The 20,000-nt window shown below is 44.7% G+C and overlaps 1 protein-coding gene across 5 annotated transcripts in view; it reads left to right on the plus strand.

The window, feature by feature from the left end:
• The first annotated feature begins 10,387 nt into the window (after positions 1-10,387).
• LOC113662437 (nucleus accumbens-associated protein 1) overlaps positions 10,388-20,000 on the plus strand; it is a 20,434-nt gene continuing 10,821 nt past the window's right edge. For 2 of the 5 annotated variants that reach the window (XR_007137892.1, XR_007137893.1), the window contains exon 1: positions 19,258-20,000. This exon is cut by the window's right edge and continues 252 nt beyond it. Coding sequence is in view for 3 of the 5 variants with exons in the window: in XM_047800665.1 (XP_047656621.1) it covers positions 19,262-20,000 (739 nt within the window). In the remaining 2 variants the exon portion in view is untranslated. Of the gene's footprint in view, positions 10,411-10,458; positions 10,545-11,052; positions 11,477-13,449; positions 13,803-19,232 lie in introns of those variants that run through there. The other 3 variants (XM_047800665.1, XM_027177273.2, XM_027177276.2) reach the window with 3 other exon arrangements.

Consider the following 20,000-nt stretch of genomic DNA (forward strand, 5'->3'; position numbering starts at 1 on the left):
TCAAGAGTTCTCTCCCTCGGAACACTCTTAGTTCACATCCAAACATCAGTGTAGACCTGGATAAACATTTATAACCTGTCTTGTTCACTGGGACAATTCAGTCCACTCAGTTGTTTGTTCAGACCCTCATTATCTTCAAGAACAAACTCCTCAGTGCTTTTTTCTGCAGCTGATCCACAACTCCATGATGCATTCTCCACGAGTTTTTTCACATCATCCTACTAAAGTATCTGTTTTTAAACCACTGGAATGCCCCCCGAACTACCCCCCCCCCCACCACCACCACCACAGTACCTCAGTATCTCCTACTTCTAGGTAGGAGTAAATTCTTTAAACAGAATTAAACAGTTATCTGATGATAGAAGTAACCGAGAGTCAACATGAGCAATACACTGGTACACAAAACACTCAGAGAGAAGAACTCAAGAGCTGTTCCATCCATGTGCAGTGACAGCACCATCTGACTTGATAAGAACATGCCACAGGTGGAACCCCTGAAGATATTCTACTAAATCAGATCCACCAAGTGAGGTGAAGTTTTGGAGCTTAAGATGACTGTGATAGAAGTAAGTCGAGATGTTCTTGCAGCTGAAGGACAGATAGGCTTATGAAAAATCTTGAACCTTGAGGAACAGAAATTGAACCCCAAAGTAAATATTCTTACAGAAGTCTGACACTCGGAAATAAATACAGTCCGTGAAGACCACCACACCTGCATGACATATGGTCCTGTCTCCTCACAGCTACAGCTTTCTCCCCTACCACTGGTTTCTGTCTGTGTGGAGCTTCACATGATCTACCTGTGTCCATGAGGGTTTCCTCAGGATTCTCCAGGTTTCCTGCTTTGGCTTCAATAAATTGAATCAAGATATGAAAGGGTGTGTGAGCATTTTGTAGTGTGAGGGACTGACATCATCCAGGATGTTTTCCCTCAACCCAGCATTCCTGGGATTGACACTGGAGCAGATGTGACCCTGTGACCATCATAAAGTATTTCCTGAAGATGAATAAATGAACCCACATTATCCTCCAAGTCCATGTGGAAGTCCATCAGTTTATCAGGTCTGTCTCCTACTCAGGTGACTCTGTATGTACAATAACTGACTGACATCAGGATGTTGCTTTGCAAAATGTTTTGGCACCAATTTACACAATCACTGGAAGTGGACCACCATGGCAGCAGATATGTTCTGGATGGTGTATAATTCTCTCTACAGCACTTACACTGTTGGGGTATAAAACACTTCTGACTTTTAGCCTAAACAGTGTGTTTTAACCATCTTACCTCCTTCATCTGGGTCAGGTTCTGATTTGTAAAGTGTGGGTGGAGATCTGTGAGCTGGGATCACTGCATGTACAGGCTTATTTGAGAATGTGAGCATGAATGTCACTGACTGATGCTGAGCAGCAGTAAACCTTTGGATGATGCCCTGAGGTGCATGTTCTGAGGTGTATTGTCCAGTTCTGAGTATTTAGAGTTCTGTCATCATGCAGTGAGCGAGTTGCAGGCTGTCACATTAGATCCTCAGCCCGATGAGGACCTGTGAGCATGTTTACTAAGTAGAAACCTCTAGACTCTCCGACTCACGACTCTGCTGCTGCAGCTGCGTTCCCATGGCAACAGGCCGCAGAAGTGAGAGGAAGAGCCAAGGTAGAGGAAAAGACATGTTGGTCAGACTGCTTAAAAAACCCACACACGCCTTTCCTCTCCCGTCATTCTCTTTCTCACTCTATCTCTCATTCTGTCAGTCATTTTGACTTCACTCTTGTCTGTGGACGATGAGCAACAAACCTGGACATCTGGTGTAAGTTGGGTGTCCATGATGGAGTTGGAGTTGAGATACCTGACTTCTACTCTGATTAAACCTGAGAAGAATGTTTTATTTGGATCAGTCATGAGGAAATTACAGCATGCTATCGTTTTCCTAGGATATAAAATAAAAAATAAAATGAAAGTTAAAGAAGATCCTCATCTACATCATCTACATCCTCATCTACATCATCTACATCCTCATCTACATCCTCATCTATATCATCATCTACATCCTCATCTACATCATCTACATCCTCATCTACATCCTCATCTATATCATCATCTACATCCTCATCTACATCATCTACATCCTCATCTACATCATCTACATCCTCATCTACATCATCTACATCCTCATCTACATCCTCATCTATATCATCATCTATATCATCATCTACATTCTCATCTACATCATCATCTACATCATCACTTACATCATCATCTACATCATCATCTACATCATCACTTACATCATCATCTTCATCATCATCTACATTCTCATCTACATCATCATCTACATCATCAATTACATCATCATCTACATCCTCACTTACATCATCATCTACATCCTCACTTACTTTGTTGGTTAATGCTGAGTGTAGCCCAGGTTTATATTAATGTACTCACTCTGAAACATCATGGTTTCTAAAATAACAGCTGGTCATATACATATTTAACTTTGCCTGTAGCTGACGTTTGTGTCTAATTGAAGATACGATATGATTCACAGTCTGTCCCTGTGTCACAGTCCCTAATGAAGGCTGTGTTTTCCTGCCACATTCGCAGATCCTACACAATGATCCTGCTTTTAGTGATGCAGGAAAAAGCATCACTCAGCTTTGTGCTCCAAACTGAATCACAGAGAATACAACAGCAACAAAGATGAAGGATAAAGACTGAATTATAGATAAAAGCAGAGCGAGAAATGGAAGAGAAATCAAGATGACATGTTTAATCTGCAAACTTCTGTGCTGCTGAATGAAGGAAGGTGATGATCTGTCACTCATCTCTGTCTCCAGCTTCAACTAAAAACAGTAACAATCTAAATATCAAGTGGAAATTTGTTCTAACTCCTATTTCACATCTCTGCACCTCACACACTGATGAATCCTAACAAATAATGAACAATTTAACATTACACAATCATCACAGAGCAGCAGAGAAATGGAGCAAATCCTGCACCTCAAAGAGCTCTCGGACACATTGAACCGACTCACTGAACCGAATCCCTCAGCTGAATCACTGACTTCATTCTGCTGATACAGACGATAATCTATTCTGACAACAGCTTAAATATAAAAGTGAAAGTTCATTGGATTATTTATCACCACACTTCAGTGACTGAGGTATGAGACAATTAGAGTTTCGCTCAGACAATATTTACTAAAACCTCTGAGGAGCGCAGTGTGTGTGATATAAACTGAGACAGTACTGCCCTCTAGTGGTAGAAGCTTCTAAACGCACCGTGAGTGGAATGAATTATTTACTTGTTGTTGTTGTTGTTGTTGTTGTTGTTGTTGTTGTTGTTGTTGTTGTTGTTGTTGTAACATGGTAAGTGTAACTTCAGATCACTTCATCTATTTTCACTCAGGTGTTTGTTCAGTCTCTACTCATTTACTATTTTGGATACAAAAGAGAATGCTGTAAATCATGAATTATATATAAATTCATTCATTATTTTAATTTTAATTAGTTAATGATAACTTACGAGATTAAACTAGGAATTAAGAGCCAAAGATAAGATAACAAAAAAGCTCATCTTTTCCTTCTGCTCTAATTATATAATAATGTAATACAAATTAAAACACTAATTAAAATAAATGTTTAATAATAAATCTCGGTCAGAATCGAAAAATCCTGAAAACTTTAAAGAGAACTGCAAATATATTTTGGCTCTTTTTGTAAAATTCTTGTTAATTGTGTTAATAAAGTCTCCGCTAGGTGGCAGTGTGACTTCAGCTTTCATTTCTTTAACATTTATTCATTTACAGTTTTTCTCAATTGCTAAAACACTAAACCCTGTTGTCTGAACCAAATGCACAGTTGCCTGAACACACCGATTGAATCAATCACACTTTTGGCAAAACCATAAGCACTTTTCACCTGTTTAGACACAACCTGCCAACACATTTTCATCGTGATGCACCCGTGCTGCATAAAGTGTCACCACTTCAACACAACAACTCAAAATTGATCACACATGTGGCTAATAATGTGAGGGAACATATACAACAAGCCAGTTCAGAGAGCACTGGTTTGCGAGACCCTACAATGGATAGAAGTCTGAGAGGAAGAGTTGGTGTGAGAGGAAGAGTTGGTGTGAGAGGAAGAGTTGGTGTGAGAGGAAGAGTTGGTGTGAGAGGAAGAGTTGGTGTGAGAGGAAGAGTTGGTGTGAGAGGAGGTCGAGGTGGTCAGCGAAGACAAAGAACAGTAATATCTGATGAAATCAGAGCTACTGTGATTGACCATGTTCTTGTCCATGGTATGAGCATGAGGGACGCTGGACAAAGGGTACAACCAAACATCAGTAGAGTCACTGTGTCCACCATAATCCGAAGATTTAGAGAAGAGAAGAGAAGAGAAGAGAAGAGAAGAGAAGAGAAGAGAAGAGAAGAGGTAATTACCTTTTTTTGACATTATGTAAATAGTACAGTATGTAAATGTTGACAGCAATTACTGTATGACAAACTATATAGTGTAGCACAGTATACTGTAAGTAAATATATGTGTCAGTACATCACCGTACCGATGTACTGTAGTATTGTAATGGAGGTTGGTCTAACTGTCTGTAGGCCTAGTGTTCCATCTATATTTTTTGTAACTCCATGTTCTCTTTTTGTACAATTGAAAGACTGCCACCTGGGGGTGGGAGGACAGGTACAGTATGTTCTCCCCACACAAAGAGACCCTAATTGTTGATATGGTCCGTGAGAACAATGCCATTAAACTGAGTGAAATTCAGCTGAAGATCATTGAGGACCATGTTAATTCTGAGGGTATCAACAGTGTCAGCCTCTCTACTGTCGATCGTGTCCTCAAGCGCAACAGACTGCGCATGAAACAGCTATACAGAGTGCCCTCTGATCGCAACTCAGACAGAGTCAAAGAGCAAAGATTCCAGTATGTACAGGTTGGCACATATCCAGAAACATTCATTACTCTAAGTAGTGATTTACTGTAGTGGCCTAAATCACTCACAAACCACTCACAAAAATATAGCGTTCAGCGTCAGTTCATGCAGGCCACAGAGTCAAGCTCGGCTATCGGCTGATGTCAATTTTCTAACCCCGCCCATCAGCTGATCTGATTCCTAAGCGCTATTGGTCCATTTCAAACAGGGCGCCCTATTTAAATGCTTTTTTCAGTCTGTCTGCTTGGCTGTTTCCTCTGCATTGCTGCACCACCTCCTCCCCCAGCTCCTCCTTGGAACTGTGTGTTTAACTTAATCAGTGTCATTCTGTTGTCACTGATGCAGGCTCTGTTCTAAATGGGGGGGGGGGGGGGTGTTTGTCTGGCTGCTTTCCCAGTTAATGGGAGATTGTCCCCCCACGAAGCTGCTGCTGTTCCCTGACTAGCTTTCATGGAGCTCATGAAAAGGAAGGGGAATTCAGAACAGAGCCATACCGCCAAATGTAAATTTCATAAGCTTGCAAATAAAAAATTTAAATATTTCCAAGAATTGTCTTTATTTTGACTCAAGTGGTCCTGACTGAACTATATCTATTTCTACAGAGGGTTCTTCAGCTGGATGCAATGGAAAGACCCGATGAACACGTGTACATGGATGAAGCTGGGTTTAATCTCACCAAAAGGAGAAGGAGAGGCCGTAATGTGATTGGCTGCAAATAAACATTTATTTCTCCGGCTTCATGTCCTGAGCTTTGTGTTTTCTATTTTTCTACGTAGTGTTTAGTGACTGTTCCGTAGTGATTTTAATTTGGATTGACTCGGGGCACGATTTGACAACATAGTTCAGTTTTGAGCACAGATTGAACTGTTTTGAGGTGAAAGTTTGGTTTTGCAAGGAGAGTCTGAGGTTTTGTGAATGTGGCTTGAGAATTTTTGTGTTCCCAGTTTAGAGAAAAGAAGAGCAGCTTTCAAGAAATGTGTCTTAGCAATCAAGAAAAACTGTAACTGACTCCATCTTAATGCTAAATGAACACAGAGTGTATTTATGGTGTGATGAATTTATGTTCACAGAATAATCCAGATTCTTATTCCTTATTAATAACATATGTAATAAAAATATAATGAAAATTGATGAATAATCAACATGAAATTTGTCACCCTACAGATCAGCCTGACTGTAATCTGGTAATAAAACAGACACACAGTCAGATAATAAACAATTTATCACATAATACAAAGCAAAATACAAATGACTCTCGTTTATAAATGGACAAAGCTCCTTGCTCACAGGCTTCTCACATCTTCTTTCAGTAGAAAGTTTCTGATGGAGACATTGAAGATCCTTTAGAGACTGAACTTTAAGTCCTGATGTGTTCAGATGTCCACTGAAGATTTCTCCTGATGATGATCTTTTTATGAAGTGCACCAGTTTTTTTAACACACACACACACACACACACACACACACACACACACACACACACACACACACACACACACACACACACACACCCCACATGATGCTTCATGGCTGGGTTGCTTCAGTTTTTTTCATTCAAACATAATGATAGTCATTATGGACAAACGCTTCAATCTTTGTTTTTATTATTTCTCCAAAAAGATCTTTGTTTCTTTGAATCAGCGCCGTCTGTAGTCTGGATTTTTATGCTGATTTTGGAGCAATGATTTCTTCCTTAATGAGCAGAGCTCCAGGTTCTATCAGTACTCATATTACTGTGAGCTAGATACTTCACAAGGACATCAGTGTGGGGTAAAGTGAGGTAGAGTGAGGAGGAGTGAGGAGGAGTGAGGTAGAGTGAGGTAGAGAAGATTTGAGGACGGGACGGTTAACAGGTGTCACACACGGTAAAGAGAGACTCATTTTTATTCGCTGACAGGTGAAGAAGATTACTACCAAAAAATAATAACTAAAAGACCATCATTATAAAGCCTGTATATATATATATGTGTGTGTGTGTGTGTGTGTGTGTGTGTGTGTGTGTGTGTGTGTGTGTGTGTGTGTGTGTGATTTTGGCCAGATTTTACATTTCAATTCACGTTTAGAGAAGTGAGTGAGGCGTGGCCGCTGCTGCTGTTGCCATGACAACCTCTGCACTAACTGCGTATATAAGTGAAATGTTTATGCGTAAACATATCGGAGGAAGAGAGAGAGAGAGAGAGAGAGAGAGAGAGAGAGAGAGAGAGAGAGAGAGAGAGAGAGAGAGAGAGAGAGAGAGAGGTGGCCAGATTGGACAATTTAACCTCTTAAATCCTAAAACAAAGAAAATAAATTAAATAAGTTCATAAAATAAACAAAAATGTAAATGCTGCACAGAATTATTATCATTATTGTTGTTATTGATGATAATGACAATAACAACAATAATAATTACTATGATGTTTTGATGATTATTTATATATTTACCTTTATTTTACCAGGAATAAACACACCATAGTAAACACACACACACACACACACACACACACACACACACACACACACACACACACACACTGTCTATAGAATAGAATAGAACGGGGCACAGAAGCCTTTATTATTGCCACATATACATTACAGCACGGTGGAATTCTTTTCTTCACATACCCCAACTGAGAAGGTTGGGGTCAGAGTGCAGGGGCAGTATGATACAGCACTCCTGGCACAGGGAGGGTTGAGGCTGTGCTCGGCCTTGAACCCTGATCCTCCGATCAACAGCCCAGAGCCTAAACCAGTTGAGCCACCACTGCCCGAATGTGTGTGTGTGTATGTGTGTGTTTGTGATGCCTCACTGGCTTTTCCTTACAATGGGTATGACAGTTTTTTCAATACATTTAACAAGTTTCCTAAACTCTTAAGGCACCAACACACCTAAAACACACAATTGGTGAAACGGTTAATTTCATGCTCAAAATCACACATTACTAAACCCCAAAACTCATTTTCAAAATACAATAATAAACTAACACAATACACCATGTCAACAAAACACTGCAAATATGTTTCAAAAGCAAATAATTATCCAAAACACTAACACATGTTCTCTTCCAACAGGAACATTTAGTCAATCATAACGCAATGACAAAAAACACTATCATCAGCTGAAATTACAGAAACTGCATTATTTTATGGGTCAGGTCTGTCATATGTGTCAGGTCTGTCCTTATATGTGTCAGGACCGCCCTTATATGTGTCAGGTCTGCCCTTATATGTGTCAGGTCTGTCATATGTGTCAGATCCGCCCTTATATGTGTCAGGTCCGTCCTTATATGTGTCAGGTCCGTCCTTATATGTGTCAGGTCCGTCCTTATATGTGTCAGGTCTGCCCTTATATGTGTCAGGTCTGTCATATGTGTCAGATCCGCCCTTATATGTGTCAGGTCCGTCCTTATATGTGTCAGGTCTGCCCTTATATGTGTCAGGTCTGTCATATGTGTCAGATCCGCCCTTATATGTGTCAGGACCGCCCTTATATGTGTCAGGTCTGCCCTTATATGTGTCAGGTCTGTCATATGTGTCAGATCCGCCCTTATATGTGTCAGGACCGCCCTTATATGTGTCAGGTCTGCCCTTATATGTGTCAGGTCTGTCATATGTGTCAGATCCGCCCTTATATGTGTCAGGTCCGTCCTTATATGTGTCAGGTCCGTCCTTATATGTGTCAGGTCCGTCCTTATATGTGTCAGGTCCGTCCTTATATGTGTCAGGTCTGTCCTTATATGTGTCAGATCCGCCCTTATATGTGTCAGATCCGCCCTTATATGTGTCAGATCCGCCCTTATATGTGTCAGGTCCGTCCTTATATGTGTCAGGTCTGTCCTTATATGTGTCAGGTCTGTCCTTATATGTGTCAGGTCCGTCCTTATATGTGTCAGGTCCGCCCTTATACAATAGACAGTATATTGTATTGATCGTAGATTGTGTTTTGCACTGTAGTTTCTTTACATTTTCTCTACATTTTTGTTTTGTAAATGCATTTTGTTTCTTTTGCTGCAGAAATTCAATACAAAAAATGAATGACCATCTCAGAGTAGCTTAATAAAATGTTTTTTTTTAAAAAATACAGACACAGAATTGCTGCAGTAAAGACTTTATTTGCAAAAGGACATTACTGCAAGATATACAAACAGAAAAAGCACTGGAATTATAATAAAAAAGTAATCTGCCCGGTCTTCTGCATTTGGCCACATGTTCTCATCCACATCACACCTGATATCTTCTCTGGCATCGTGGGAAGAATCTTTTGGCATGCCTTATCCACTACTGGCAGTGTTCAGCTGTGATGTCTTTGCATGCAGCATCCATTGCATCCAGGAGGGACATTTGGTCAAGTGGACGATAGTCAAAAACCTTCCATCTCCAGGCTGAGGGACAAAATACATATACATATTAGAGACCGGAGGCATACAGTCACTCTAATACAGTAAATGGTAAAATTATTTACACTTGCTGTAGGAGAAGCAATGTCCTACCTGTTGGTTTCTCTGAAAATACGGACAATGGATGCCACTGTGTCCCGGCTGAGATTTGGCTGTACCCGTTCACCAGCCTCAATGTATGATAGCCCGTGGTTTATGACATGGTCTCTTATTTGATCAGTTACCGTAGCTCTGGTCCTTCTTTGAGCACCACCACGCATTCTAACTCCTCTCCCTTGTCCTTGTCCTTGCCCCACTCCTCTCCCTTGTCCTGGTACTCATCTTCCTCTCCCTCGTGCAGGCATTTTTCTTTCTTTCTTTCTTTCTCTGTGTTGCTCTATATTGTTCCTTTTCCACACAAGATGCGATTGAAAAAACCTGAACACCTGAGTGTGGTTCCTAGATGGGAATCAGCTGTGATTTATATATTTGCATAACTGCAATAAGCTGTTTCTCATTAGCAATGGAATAAAATACAGGGGATATATTTGTGTTTCAATTCCCAAAATGACCAGCTGTTGACTTTAACCTATATAAGTTATGTTTAGAACATGATGTTATCTGTTCTGACCTACAGTGTGAAAGCATTTGTAAATTTGACTGTAAAATGACATTGTTTAGGTCTCAGTTGAGCTTGTGTGTAAAAGAAGTTCAAGCATTTTAAATTGTTGTTAACTGCATGCATTTTGTATCAAAGCAACAAGAAGTGTGTTAATTGTATAGCCTACAAAGCCGGATGTTGTGCTAACCGCGTTAAGAGTTTAGGAAACTTGTTAAATGTATTGAAAAAACTGTCATAGCGATTGTACAAAAAAACTGTAACATTACTGTAGACTTTATTACAGGAGACTCTTCAGCTGAACAACATATTCACATCTCAACAACAACATTATATTTAATCAGCCGTTAAATCCAAAAGATTAAACAGTTGCTGTGATCTGGCAACACGGTGAGTCTGCGCTCGTGATCGCGCTCGAGCGCTCTGTGATCGACATCACGGCCTCGCGCACACAATGAATGGCTGTTTCTGAGGAGAGAGAGTCTCTCTCACACACACACACTCTTACACACACTCTTACACACACTCTTACACACACTCTTACACACACTCTTACACACACTCTTACACACACTCTTACACACTCACGTATGTGTCGGACTGCTCCGTGTGAACACTCGGTAACGGGGTGAGTGTCTTGTATGTGGGTCGTGTGAGGATGCAGAGGGAAGCCGGTTCCCCGCAGTGTGTGTGTGTGTGTGTGTGTGTGTGTGTGTGTGTGTGTGTGTGTGTGTGTGTGTGTGTGTGTGTGTGTGTCTGGCTGGCTGTGGGGGGAGGGGCGCAGACGAACGGTACCGACAAAAAGTTTAACCACTTCGCGGACCTCCGGATCATGGCGGCCGGTTCAGGGCAGGCAGCTGCGGCGGGGGGCGTGTGTGCAGGTCCCGGGCGGATTGTGTAGAGAAATCGGTGTTGTTTGTGACGAGACGCTGATGTTTGTGTTATAATAGTGAGACGGTGTGTGTGCGGTGTGTGAGACTCTGACACGACGCGATCTCAGTGTTTTCTCCGTGCCGTTGTGAGTGTGTCCCCCCGTGCTGAGCGCAGTGGTACAGTCCGGCTCGCCCGCGTTGTCCCGGGATGACCTGTTGATGTGTGTACAATAAGACGAGGTGCGGTGACGCGGTGCAGCTCTCACACACACACACTCACACACACACACACTCTCTCACACACACACACACTCACACACAACAGGGCGAATGGGAACAACTTTAATGTTGGTCTTCTACGGTAACGGGGCGTTTAGGTGACGTGCAGCAGCCGGATTTACACCGCATTTCCCCGTCGGGATCTGAAGCTCTGCAGGCCTCCGGACCCGTACTGCAGTGACATACACACACACACACACACACATATATATACACACATACACACACACATATATATACACACATACACACGCGCATGCTGAGATCGGTCGCGTTACCGCGTTTATTCTGTGTGACTCTTAAACCGCGTGTTTTGGCGTCGCCGCGCGCGCACCGAGCTGCCTGGCACACCGCGGGCACCGGCCGGCCTGAGACCCGGAGCTCCAGCCCGATCAGCGCGAGGCCTGAGGTCTGACTCTGAGCTCTACAGGTTACACACCGAATCCGGTTCCGGTTACACTTATGATCACGTGCCCATCATCACTGTATTTAGTCCGTTTGTTTCTGCTGTAGTGTGTAAAATTATCTGCATTTATTATTATTTAAAGTTATAACACAAAGTTATTTCCACATCAGATTTGCAGAACTTGTGACCTGAACTTTATCACTTAAACACAAGGTGTGTGTGTGTGTGTGTGTGTGTCTGCGTCTGTGAGTGTGTGTCTGCGTCTGTGAGTGTGTGTCTGCGTCTGTGAGTGTGTGTCTGCGTCTGTGAGTGTGTGTCTGCGTCTGTGAGTGTGTGTCTGCGTCTGTGAGTGTGTGTCTGCGTCTGTGAGTGTGTGTGTGCGTCTGTGAGTGTGTGTGTGCGTCTGTGTGTGTGCGTCTGTGTGTGTGCGTCTGTGTGTGTGCGCCTGTGTGTCTGCGTCTGTGTGTCTGCGTCTGTGTGTGCGTGTGCGTCTGTGTGTGCGTCTGCGTCTCTGTGTGTGTGTCTGCGTCTCTGTGTGTGCGTCTGCGTCTCTGTGTGTGCGTCTGCGTCTCTGTGTGTGCGTCTGCGTCTCTGTGTGTGTGTGTCTGCGTCTCTGTGTGTGTGTGTCTGCGTCTCTGTGTGTGTGTGTCTGCGTCTCTGTGTGTGTGTCTGCGTCTCTGTGTGTGTGTCTGCGTCTCTGTGTGTGTGTCTGCGTCTCTGTGTGTGTGTCTGCGTCTCTGTGTGTGTGTCTGCGTCTCTGTGTGTGTGTCTGCGTCTCTGTGTGTGTGTCTGCGTCTCTGTGTGTGTGTCTGCGTCTCTGTGTGTGTGTCTGCGTCTCTGTGTGTGTGTCTGCGTCTCTGTGTGTGTGTCTGCGTCTCTGTGTGTGTGTCTGCGTCTCTGTGTGTGTGTGTCTGCGTCTCTGTGTGTGTGTGTCTGCGTCTCTGTGTGTGTGTGTCTGCGTCTCTGTGTGTGTGTGTCTGCGTCTCTGTGTGTGTGTGTGTGTCTGCGTCTCTGTGTGTGTGTGTGTGTCTGCGTCTCTGTGTGTGTGTGTGTGTCTGCGTCTCTGTGTGTGTGTGTGTGTCTGCGTCTCTGTGTGTGTGTGTGTGTCTGAGTCTCTGTGTGTGTGTGTGTGTCTGAGTCTCTGTGTGTGTGTGTGTGTCTGCGTCTCTGTGTGTGTGTGTGTGTCTGCGTCTCTGTGTGTGTGTGTGTGTCTGCGTCTCTGTGTGTGTGTGTGTGTCTGCGTCTCTGTGTGTGTGTGTGTCTGCGTCTCTGTGTGTGTGTGTGTGTCTGCGTCTCTGTGTGTGTGTGTGTGTGTCTGCGTCTCTGTGTGTGTGTGTGTGTCTGCGTCTCTCTGTGTGTGTGTGTGTGTCTGCGTCTCTGTGTGTGTGTGTGTGTCTGCGTCTCTGTGTGTGTGTGTGTGTCTGCGTCTCTGTGTGTGTGTGTGTGTCTGCGTCTGTGTGTGTGTGTGTGTCTGCGTCTGTGTGTGTGTGTGTGTGTGTGTCTGCGTCTCTGTGTGTGTGTGTGTGTCTGCGTCTCTGTGTGTGTGTGTGTGTCTGCGTCTCTGTGTGTGTGTGTGTGTCTGCGTCTCTGTCTGTGTGTGTGTGTCTCTGCGTCTCTGTCTGTGTGTGTGTGTGTCTCTGCGTCTCTGTCTGTGTGTGTGTGTGTCTCTGCGTCTCTGTCTGTGTGTGTGTGTGTCTGCATCTCTGTGTGTGTGTGTGTGTGTCTGCGTCTCTGTCTGTGTGTGTGTGTCTCTGCGTCTCTGTCTGTGTGTGTGTGTCTCTGCGTCTCTGTGTGTGTGTGTCTGCGTCTCTGTCTGTGTGTGTGTCTGCGTCTGTGTGTGTGTGTGTGTGTCTGCGTCTGTGTGTGTCTGCGTCTGTGTGTGTCTGCGTCTGTGTGTGTCTGCGTCTGTGTGTGTCTGCGTCTGTGTGTGTCTGCGTCTGTGTCTGCGTGTCTGCGTCTGTGTCTCTGTGTGTGAGTGTCTCTGTCTGTGTCTCTGTCTGTGTGTCTGCATCTGTGTGTCTGCGTCTGTGTGTCTGCGTCTGTGTGTCTGCGTCTGTGTATGAGTGTGTGTAGATTTGAAAGGGTAAAACACTATAACATTAAGTTTTACAGTAATGTCTATTGAACAGAACATGAGGTTTCTCAGAGACAAACTGTTTTGTGTTTATTTGCACATTACTGTGGACTGTACCACTGGGACGTGGGACCTGTACCACTGGGACGTGGGACCTGTACCACTGGGACGTGGGACCTGTACCACTGGGACGTGGGACCTGTACCACTGGGACGTGGGACCTGTACCACTGGGACGTGGGACCTGTACCACTCTGTGAGAAGTTCTTTAGAAATTAACATTTCTAAGCCTTAGAATCATGTGGAACCCAACACGCTGCTGCACTCGGGTTATAATGCGCCTGTAAACACTTTATAAACGGACTTAAGTTAGACAAAAGTCCTTCAGAAGGTTTTCACACGTCTTTCTCTTTAGTGTTCTTCTTGGCTTCCTTTCTAATAGAGAAACATCCTGTTTTAGGGTTCTACACAGAACAATATGGGCCCTGGGACAACTGAAGAACACGTACAGCTTCTAGATTGTAAATGTGCTCTAATCTGACTCTTATGGTTCTGAGCTTTTCCTGTCGTCTGATTGTACAGAGTCACTGACTTTCACTGTTCTGACTGTGTTGATGAACCACAGATAGGGTTTGTGGATATGTAAGGGATGTTACTGAACACCTAGCACAGGGACACTACACACAGCACAGGGACACTACAGACGGCACAGGGACACTACAGACGGCACAGGGACACTACAGACGGTACAGGGACACTACAGACGGCACAGGGACACTACAGACGGCACAGGGACACTACAGACGGCACAGGGACACTACAGACGGCACAGGGACACTACACACAGCACAGGGACACTACACACAGCACAGGGACACTACACACACTACACACAGCACAGGGACACTACACACAGCACAGGGACACTACACACAGCACAGGGACACTACACACAGCACAGACACTGCACACACTACAGACAGCACAGACACTACACACACTACACACAGCACAGACACTACAGACGGCACAGACACTACACACACTACAGACGGCACAGACACTACACACACTACAGACGGCACACACACTACACACACTACAGACGGCACACACACTACACACACTACAGACGGCACACACACTACAGACGGCACACACACTACACACACTACAGACGGCACACACACTACACACACTACAGACGGCACACACACTACAGACGGCACACGCACTACAGACGGCACACGCACTACAGACGGAACACGCACTACAGACGGCACACACACTACAGACGGCACAGACACTACACACTACAGACAGCACAGACACTACAGACAGCACAGAAACTACACACACTACAGATGGCACAGACACTACACACACTACAGATGGCACAGACACTACACACACTACAGACGGCACACACACACTACAGACGGCGCACACACACTACAGACGGCACACGCACTACAGACGGCACACACACTACACACACTACAGACGGCACACACACTACACACACTACAGACGGCACACACACTACACACACTACAGACGGCACACACACTACAGACGGCACAGACACTACAGACGGCACAGACACTACACACACTACAGACAGCACAGACACTACAGACAGCACAGAAACTACACACACTACAGACAGCACAGACACTACAGACAGCACAGAAACTACACACACTACACACACTACAGACACTACACACACTACAGACACTACACACACTACAGATGGCACAGACACTACACACACTACAGACGGCACAGACACTACAGACGGCACAGACACTACACACACTACAGACGGCACAGACACTACAGACGGCACAGATGCACTACAGACGGCACAGACACTACACACACTACAGACGGCACAGACACTACACACACTACAGACAGCACAGACACTACAGACAGCACAGAAACTACACACACTACAGACAGCACAGACACTACAGACGGCACAGACACTACACACATTACAGACGGCACAGACACTACAGACGGCACAGATGCACTACAGACGGCACAGACACTACACACACTACAGACGGCACAGACACTACACACACTACAGACAGCACACAAACTACACACACTACAGATGGCACAGACACTACACACACTACAGACAGCACACAAACTACACACACTACAGACGGCACAGACACTACACACACTACAGACGGCACAGACACTACACACACTACAGACAGCACAGACACTACAGACAGCACAGAAACTACACACACTACAGACAGCACAGACACTACAGACAGCACACACACTACAGACGGCACAGACACTACACACACTACAGACGGCACAGACACTACACACACTACAGACGGCACACAAACTACACACACTACAGACGGCACAGACATGTGACCTACTGATGATCAAACTTGGCCACTCCCCCTACCATGTGCACTAAGATGAATGCAGTGTGTGTAAACTGGAGTGTGAGTGTGTAGGGTTGGGGATTTTTTATGAAGACACGTGTGTGGGATTTACACACACACACATCTTTAGAACTGCTACACATCTGATGATGTGAACAGAAAACTAATCCCACACAAGGTTGTGAATTTTTGGAGAACTCTAAGGAGCCTTTGTTCAGGAGTGTAGGTGTGAGGCTTGGGGTTAATATTACATTTCTGTTTTATTTCTTTAGTAAAAATTATTTATTCAAAATGACCTCGTGTGTTAATTACAACACAGTCAAGCTGGTTCTGTGACACACACACACACACACACACACACACACACACCTATATGTTTGTATGTAAATGTGTGTTTTTATTTGAGGGATCTTCTAAAATAAACCCCAGAGGGTGTGTGTGTGTGTGTGTGTGTGTGTGTGTGTGTGTGTGTGTGTGTGTGTGTTTTGGAAACTGTAAACAAACCGTTTTGTGTGTGTGTGTGTGTGTGTTTTGGGAAACTGTAAACAAACCGTTTTGTGTGTGTGTGTGTGTTTGTAGTGACATAGAGACAAAGAGTGCACTTCTTACCCCAGAGGTGCCCCTTTATGCTGCTGAGTGAGGTTGAGGTCTTGTCTTTTTACATTAGCTCTGTATCATTGTTCATTTCTCTGCAGTTTGATGTAGATGTATATGTGTAAAACCCCCCCCCCACTCTCACTCCCTCTCTCTCTCTCTCTCTCTCTCTCTCACATACACTCAAATGTTTTTTGTCTTCCGTTGTGAAGTGTGATGCATGAAATTAAAGCTTTGTGGCTTTGCGTCTCGTCCCAGTCAGGTGAGACGTTCTGCGTCTCAGAGCTAAAGGGGACGTTCTGGTTCCACTCCGTGTGTTAGAGACGTTCTGGTTCCACTCCGTGTGTTAGAGACGTTCTGGTTCCACTCCGTGTGTTAGAGACGTTCTGGTTCCACTCCGTGTGTTAGAGACGTTCTGGTTCCACTCCGTGTTCTACAGAACAGATGTCTCTTATTTGGCACCTCATGGAGCAGCAGCAATGTGGGAGCTCAGATCCATCAGATTCTTTAACTGTTCTGCTGCAGGAGCTTCGGGTTCTGTTTGTATGGAGAGGAACAGTGTAAACTTGAGAAACTGAAACTTGTTCTAGTCAGAACCATGTGGGGATAATCAACATCGTGGTGGTGTTTGAGCTCCAGACTTGAGGAGGTTTTTACATCAAACCACAGTTTGTACACATTTAATGCACATTTATTCACATGTGTGTGCTCAAGGTTCAAGGAATCAAAGCTTCTCTTCTCGAGTCATGTGTTTACTTTAGCAATACAATGTAGAGTTTGTATAATCATGTGAGCAATAGTATGGAAATAACAGCAGTGTAATTAACACACACAGTGTTTAGTGTGTGAGCAGAACCCTGGTGTGTTCTCCTTCTCACTGCATTTCTGTAGTCAGATGAAAAGATGGAGGTCACAATCAGATCTGAACATTGCAGTCTTTATCTGCTTCCAAGTGAACACTGATGAAACAGAGAATTGATTGATTTGACTCATCTGCTGGAAGCACATCAAACATGCCATGTGCTTGTCCTCGTGTTTGTCCCCTAGCTTGTCCTGGAGCTTGTCTTCTAGCTCAGTGATCCCTGGCCCGCGGACTGGTACCGGTCCGTGGACCAAATGTTACCGGGCCGCCCAAGGAACATTAAATTATTCCCATGTTATTTACTGTGGTGTATTTCTCTCGGGTTTGTGCGACTTTCCATGGACGAGAGGTTAACCGGGAGCTGAGAGACGTCACCTAAAGCCGCACCGATACCACGCATGTGCAAAATATCATGATATCAGGCCGGGTTTAGGTGACGTCTGGAGCCGAGTGGCTGTAAGCGGCAGTGGTGTTGTAGCTTTGGTGGAGAGAGAAGGTGTGTATCGCTCTTCTCTCTGTTCACCGGTACTTTGTCATGTTTAACAGTGCTTGGTGTACGTGTATATTGTGTTTGCTCAAATTTAACCCACAAATTAGCAAAAATGAGCACGAAACAGACGTCGTTAGAAAGTTAGAAACTCTGCCGGTGTTCTGGATTAAAGTCATGGCGGAATACCCTGAGATTGTCACCACAGCACTTACATCCCTATCACCATTTCCGACATGCTATCTGTGTGAAGCGGGGATTTCTGCAGTGACGGCAACCGAAACAAAACAACGGAATAAACTGGACATAAGCAACACACTTCGGGTGTCATTGTCTCCTGTTACCCCAGATGGAACCGTCTCGTTGTAAAGAAACAAGCTCAGGGTTCTCATTGGTTTAGTGTTGTAGTGAGTTAAGAAGGCATGTTTACATACAATTACATTAAAATTATTCATTTTAATTTAATTGCATAGCCCCCCACCCTCACCCCCCAGCGGGCCGCGGTAAAATGATCAAACATTGACCGGTCCGCGGTGAAAAAAAGGTTGGGGACCCGTCCTCTAGCTTGTCCTGGTGCTTGTCCTGGGAGACACTAAACTGAGCCAGAGAACACAGCAGTAGAAATATATTTTAAACATCTGGATTGACAACAAACAAAAAACAGAAAATAAACTTTGGACGCGACACATTATGCTTTAAATTAATTATTCAAACTATTCTGCTTTCTACGCTTCCTAAAGTTTTGTTTATTTTTTGTTGCTATATTTCTGACCAAGTTTTGTGAGGTTGTCTTTAGCTTTTACACTTTAGACAACATTTAAATGTGTTTTGGTTTTTGTTTAATTCTGTTAAATGTGAAATCAAACTGAACCAAACGACTCGATTTCACTGGTCATGAATGAAATAAGTAAAGATGAAGGTTCTGCAGGTTTGAGCTTGAGAATGACCTTTAACCTCTCCAGGGGAAGCACCATATTTGACTTGACTTCCTTCCAAGATTTACATAACTACTGAACCCACTTTTCATTTTCAGTCAGTCAAAAGTCTGAGTCAGCTGATGCTGATCTGGTTCCAACGTCCTCTTAGGAACTCTTGGTGACTCTGTAAGATCCTGTTGTGTGGTGGTTCCTCCTTATCAGAAATAAAGAACATCTCAAAATGGAAAAACTCCTGACCCTAATTTGTTCTGCTGCACATCAACATTGTCCTTTTTTCTGTACTCTCTGAAATTAGTAGACCACAGAATCCACAGACATGGCTGTAATATTGCAATGTTACTGATGGAGTTTTTTTTTCTCTTGTCGTACCTCTCAGATTTCCGTGGTGGTGCCGGCCGTAGCGCCATGGCTCAGACCCTTCAGATGGCGATCCCCAACTTTGGCAATAACGTACTGGAGTGTCTGAACGAGCAGCGGCTGCAGGGCCTGTACTGTGACGTGTCTGTGGTGGTGAAAGGCCATGCCTTCAAGGCACATCGGGCCGTACTGGCAGCCAGCAGCGCATACTTCCGCGACCTCTTCAACAGTGGCGCCGGCAGCAAAGCCCCGGCCGTGGTGGAGCTGCCGCCTGCCGTACAGCCTCAGAGCTTCCAGCAGATCCTGTCCTTTTGCTACACGGGCCGCCTCAGCATGAACGTAGGAGATCAGTTCCTGCTCATGTACACTGCTGGTTTCTTGCAGATCCAGCAGATCATGGAGAAAGGCACAGAGTTCTTCCTGAAGGTCAGCTCACCCAGCTGTGACTCACAGGGTCTCCACGTCGAGGAGACGCCACCATCCGAGCCTCAAAGTCCTGTTACTCAGACGACCATCGGCGTCTCCGCCAACGGCGGAGGGGGAGGGGTGGTGGCCACAGCCACCAGTCGCCCCGCCTCCTGCCTCACCCCACTGCCTCTGGTGTCCCGAGTAAAGGCAGAGCAGCCTGAGGTCTCGCCCTACTCTGTGGTCTGCACTCCTGTGGCGAAGCGTCTTTGGGAGGGTGGGAGTCGAGACGGTACCGGAGCGTCTGGAGGATCTGGTGGGCGCAAAGCAGCACGTTTTTCCCAAGAGATGGCACGCGGTAGCGCAATCCAGCCACAGGGAC

The sequence above is a fragment of the Tachysurus fulvidraco genome, chromosome 15 (genome assembly GCF_022655615.1).
Source record: "Tachysurus fulvidraco isolate hzauxx_2018 chromosome 15, HZAU_PFXX_2.0, whole genome shotgun sequence".
NCBI classification, from domain to species: domain Eukaryota; kingdom Metazoa; phylum Chordata; class Actinopteri; order Siluriformes; family Bagridae; genus Tachysurus; species Tachysurus fulvidraco.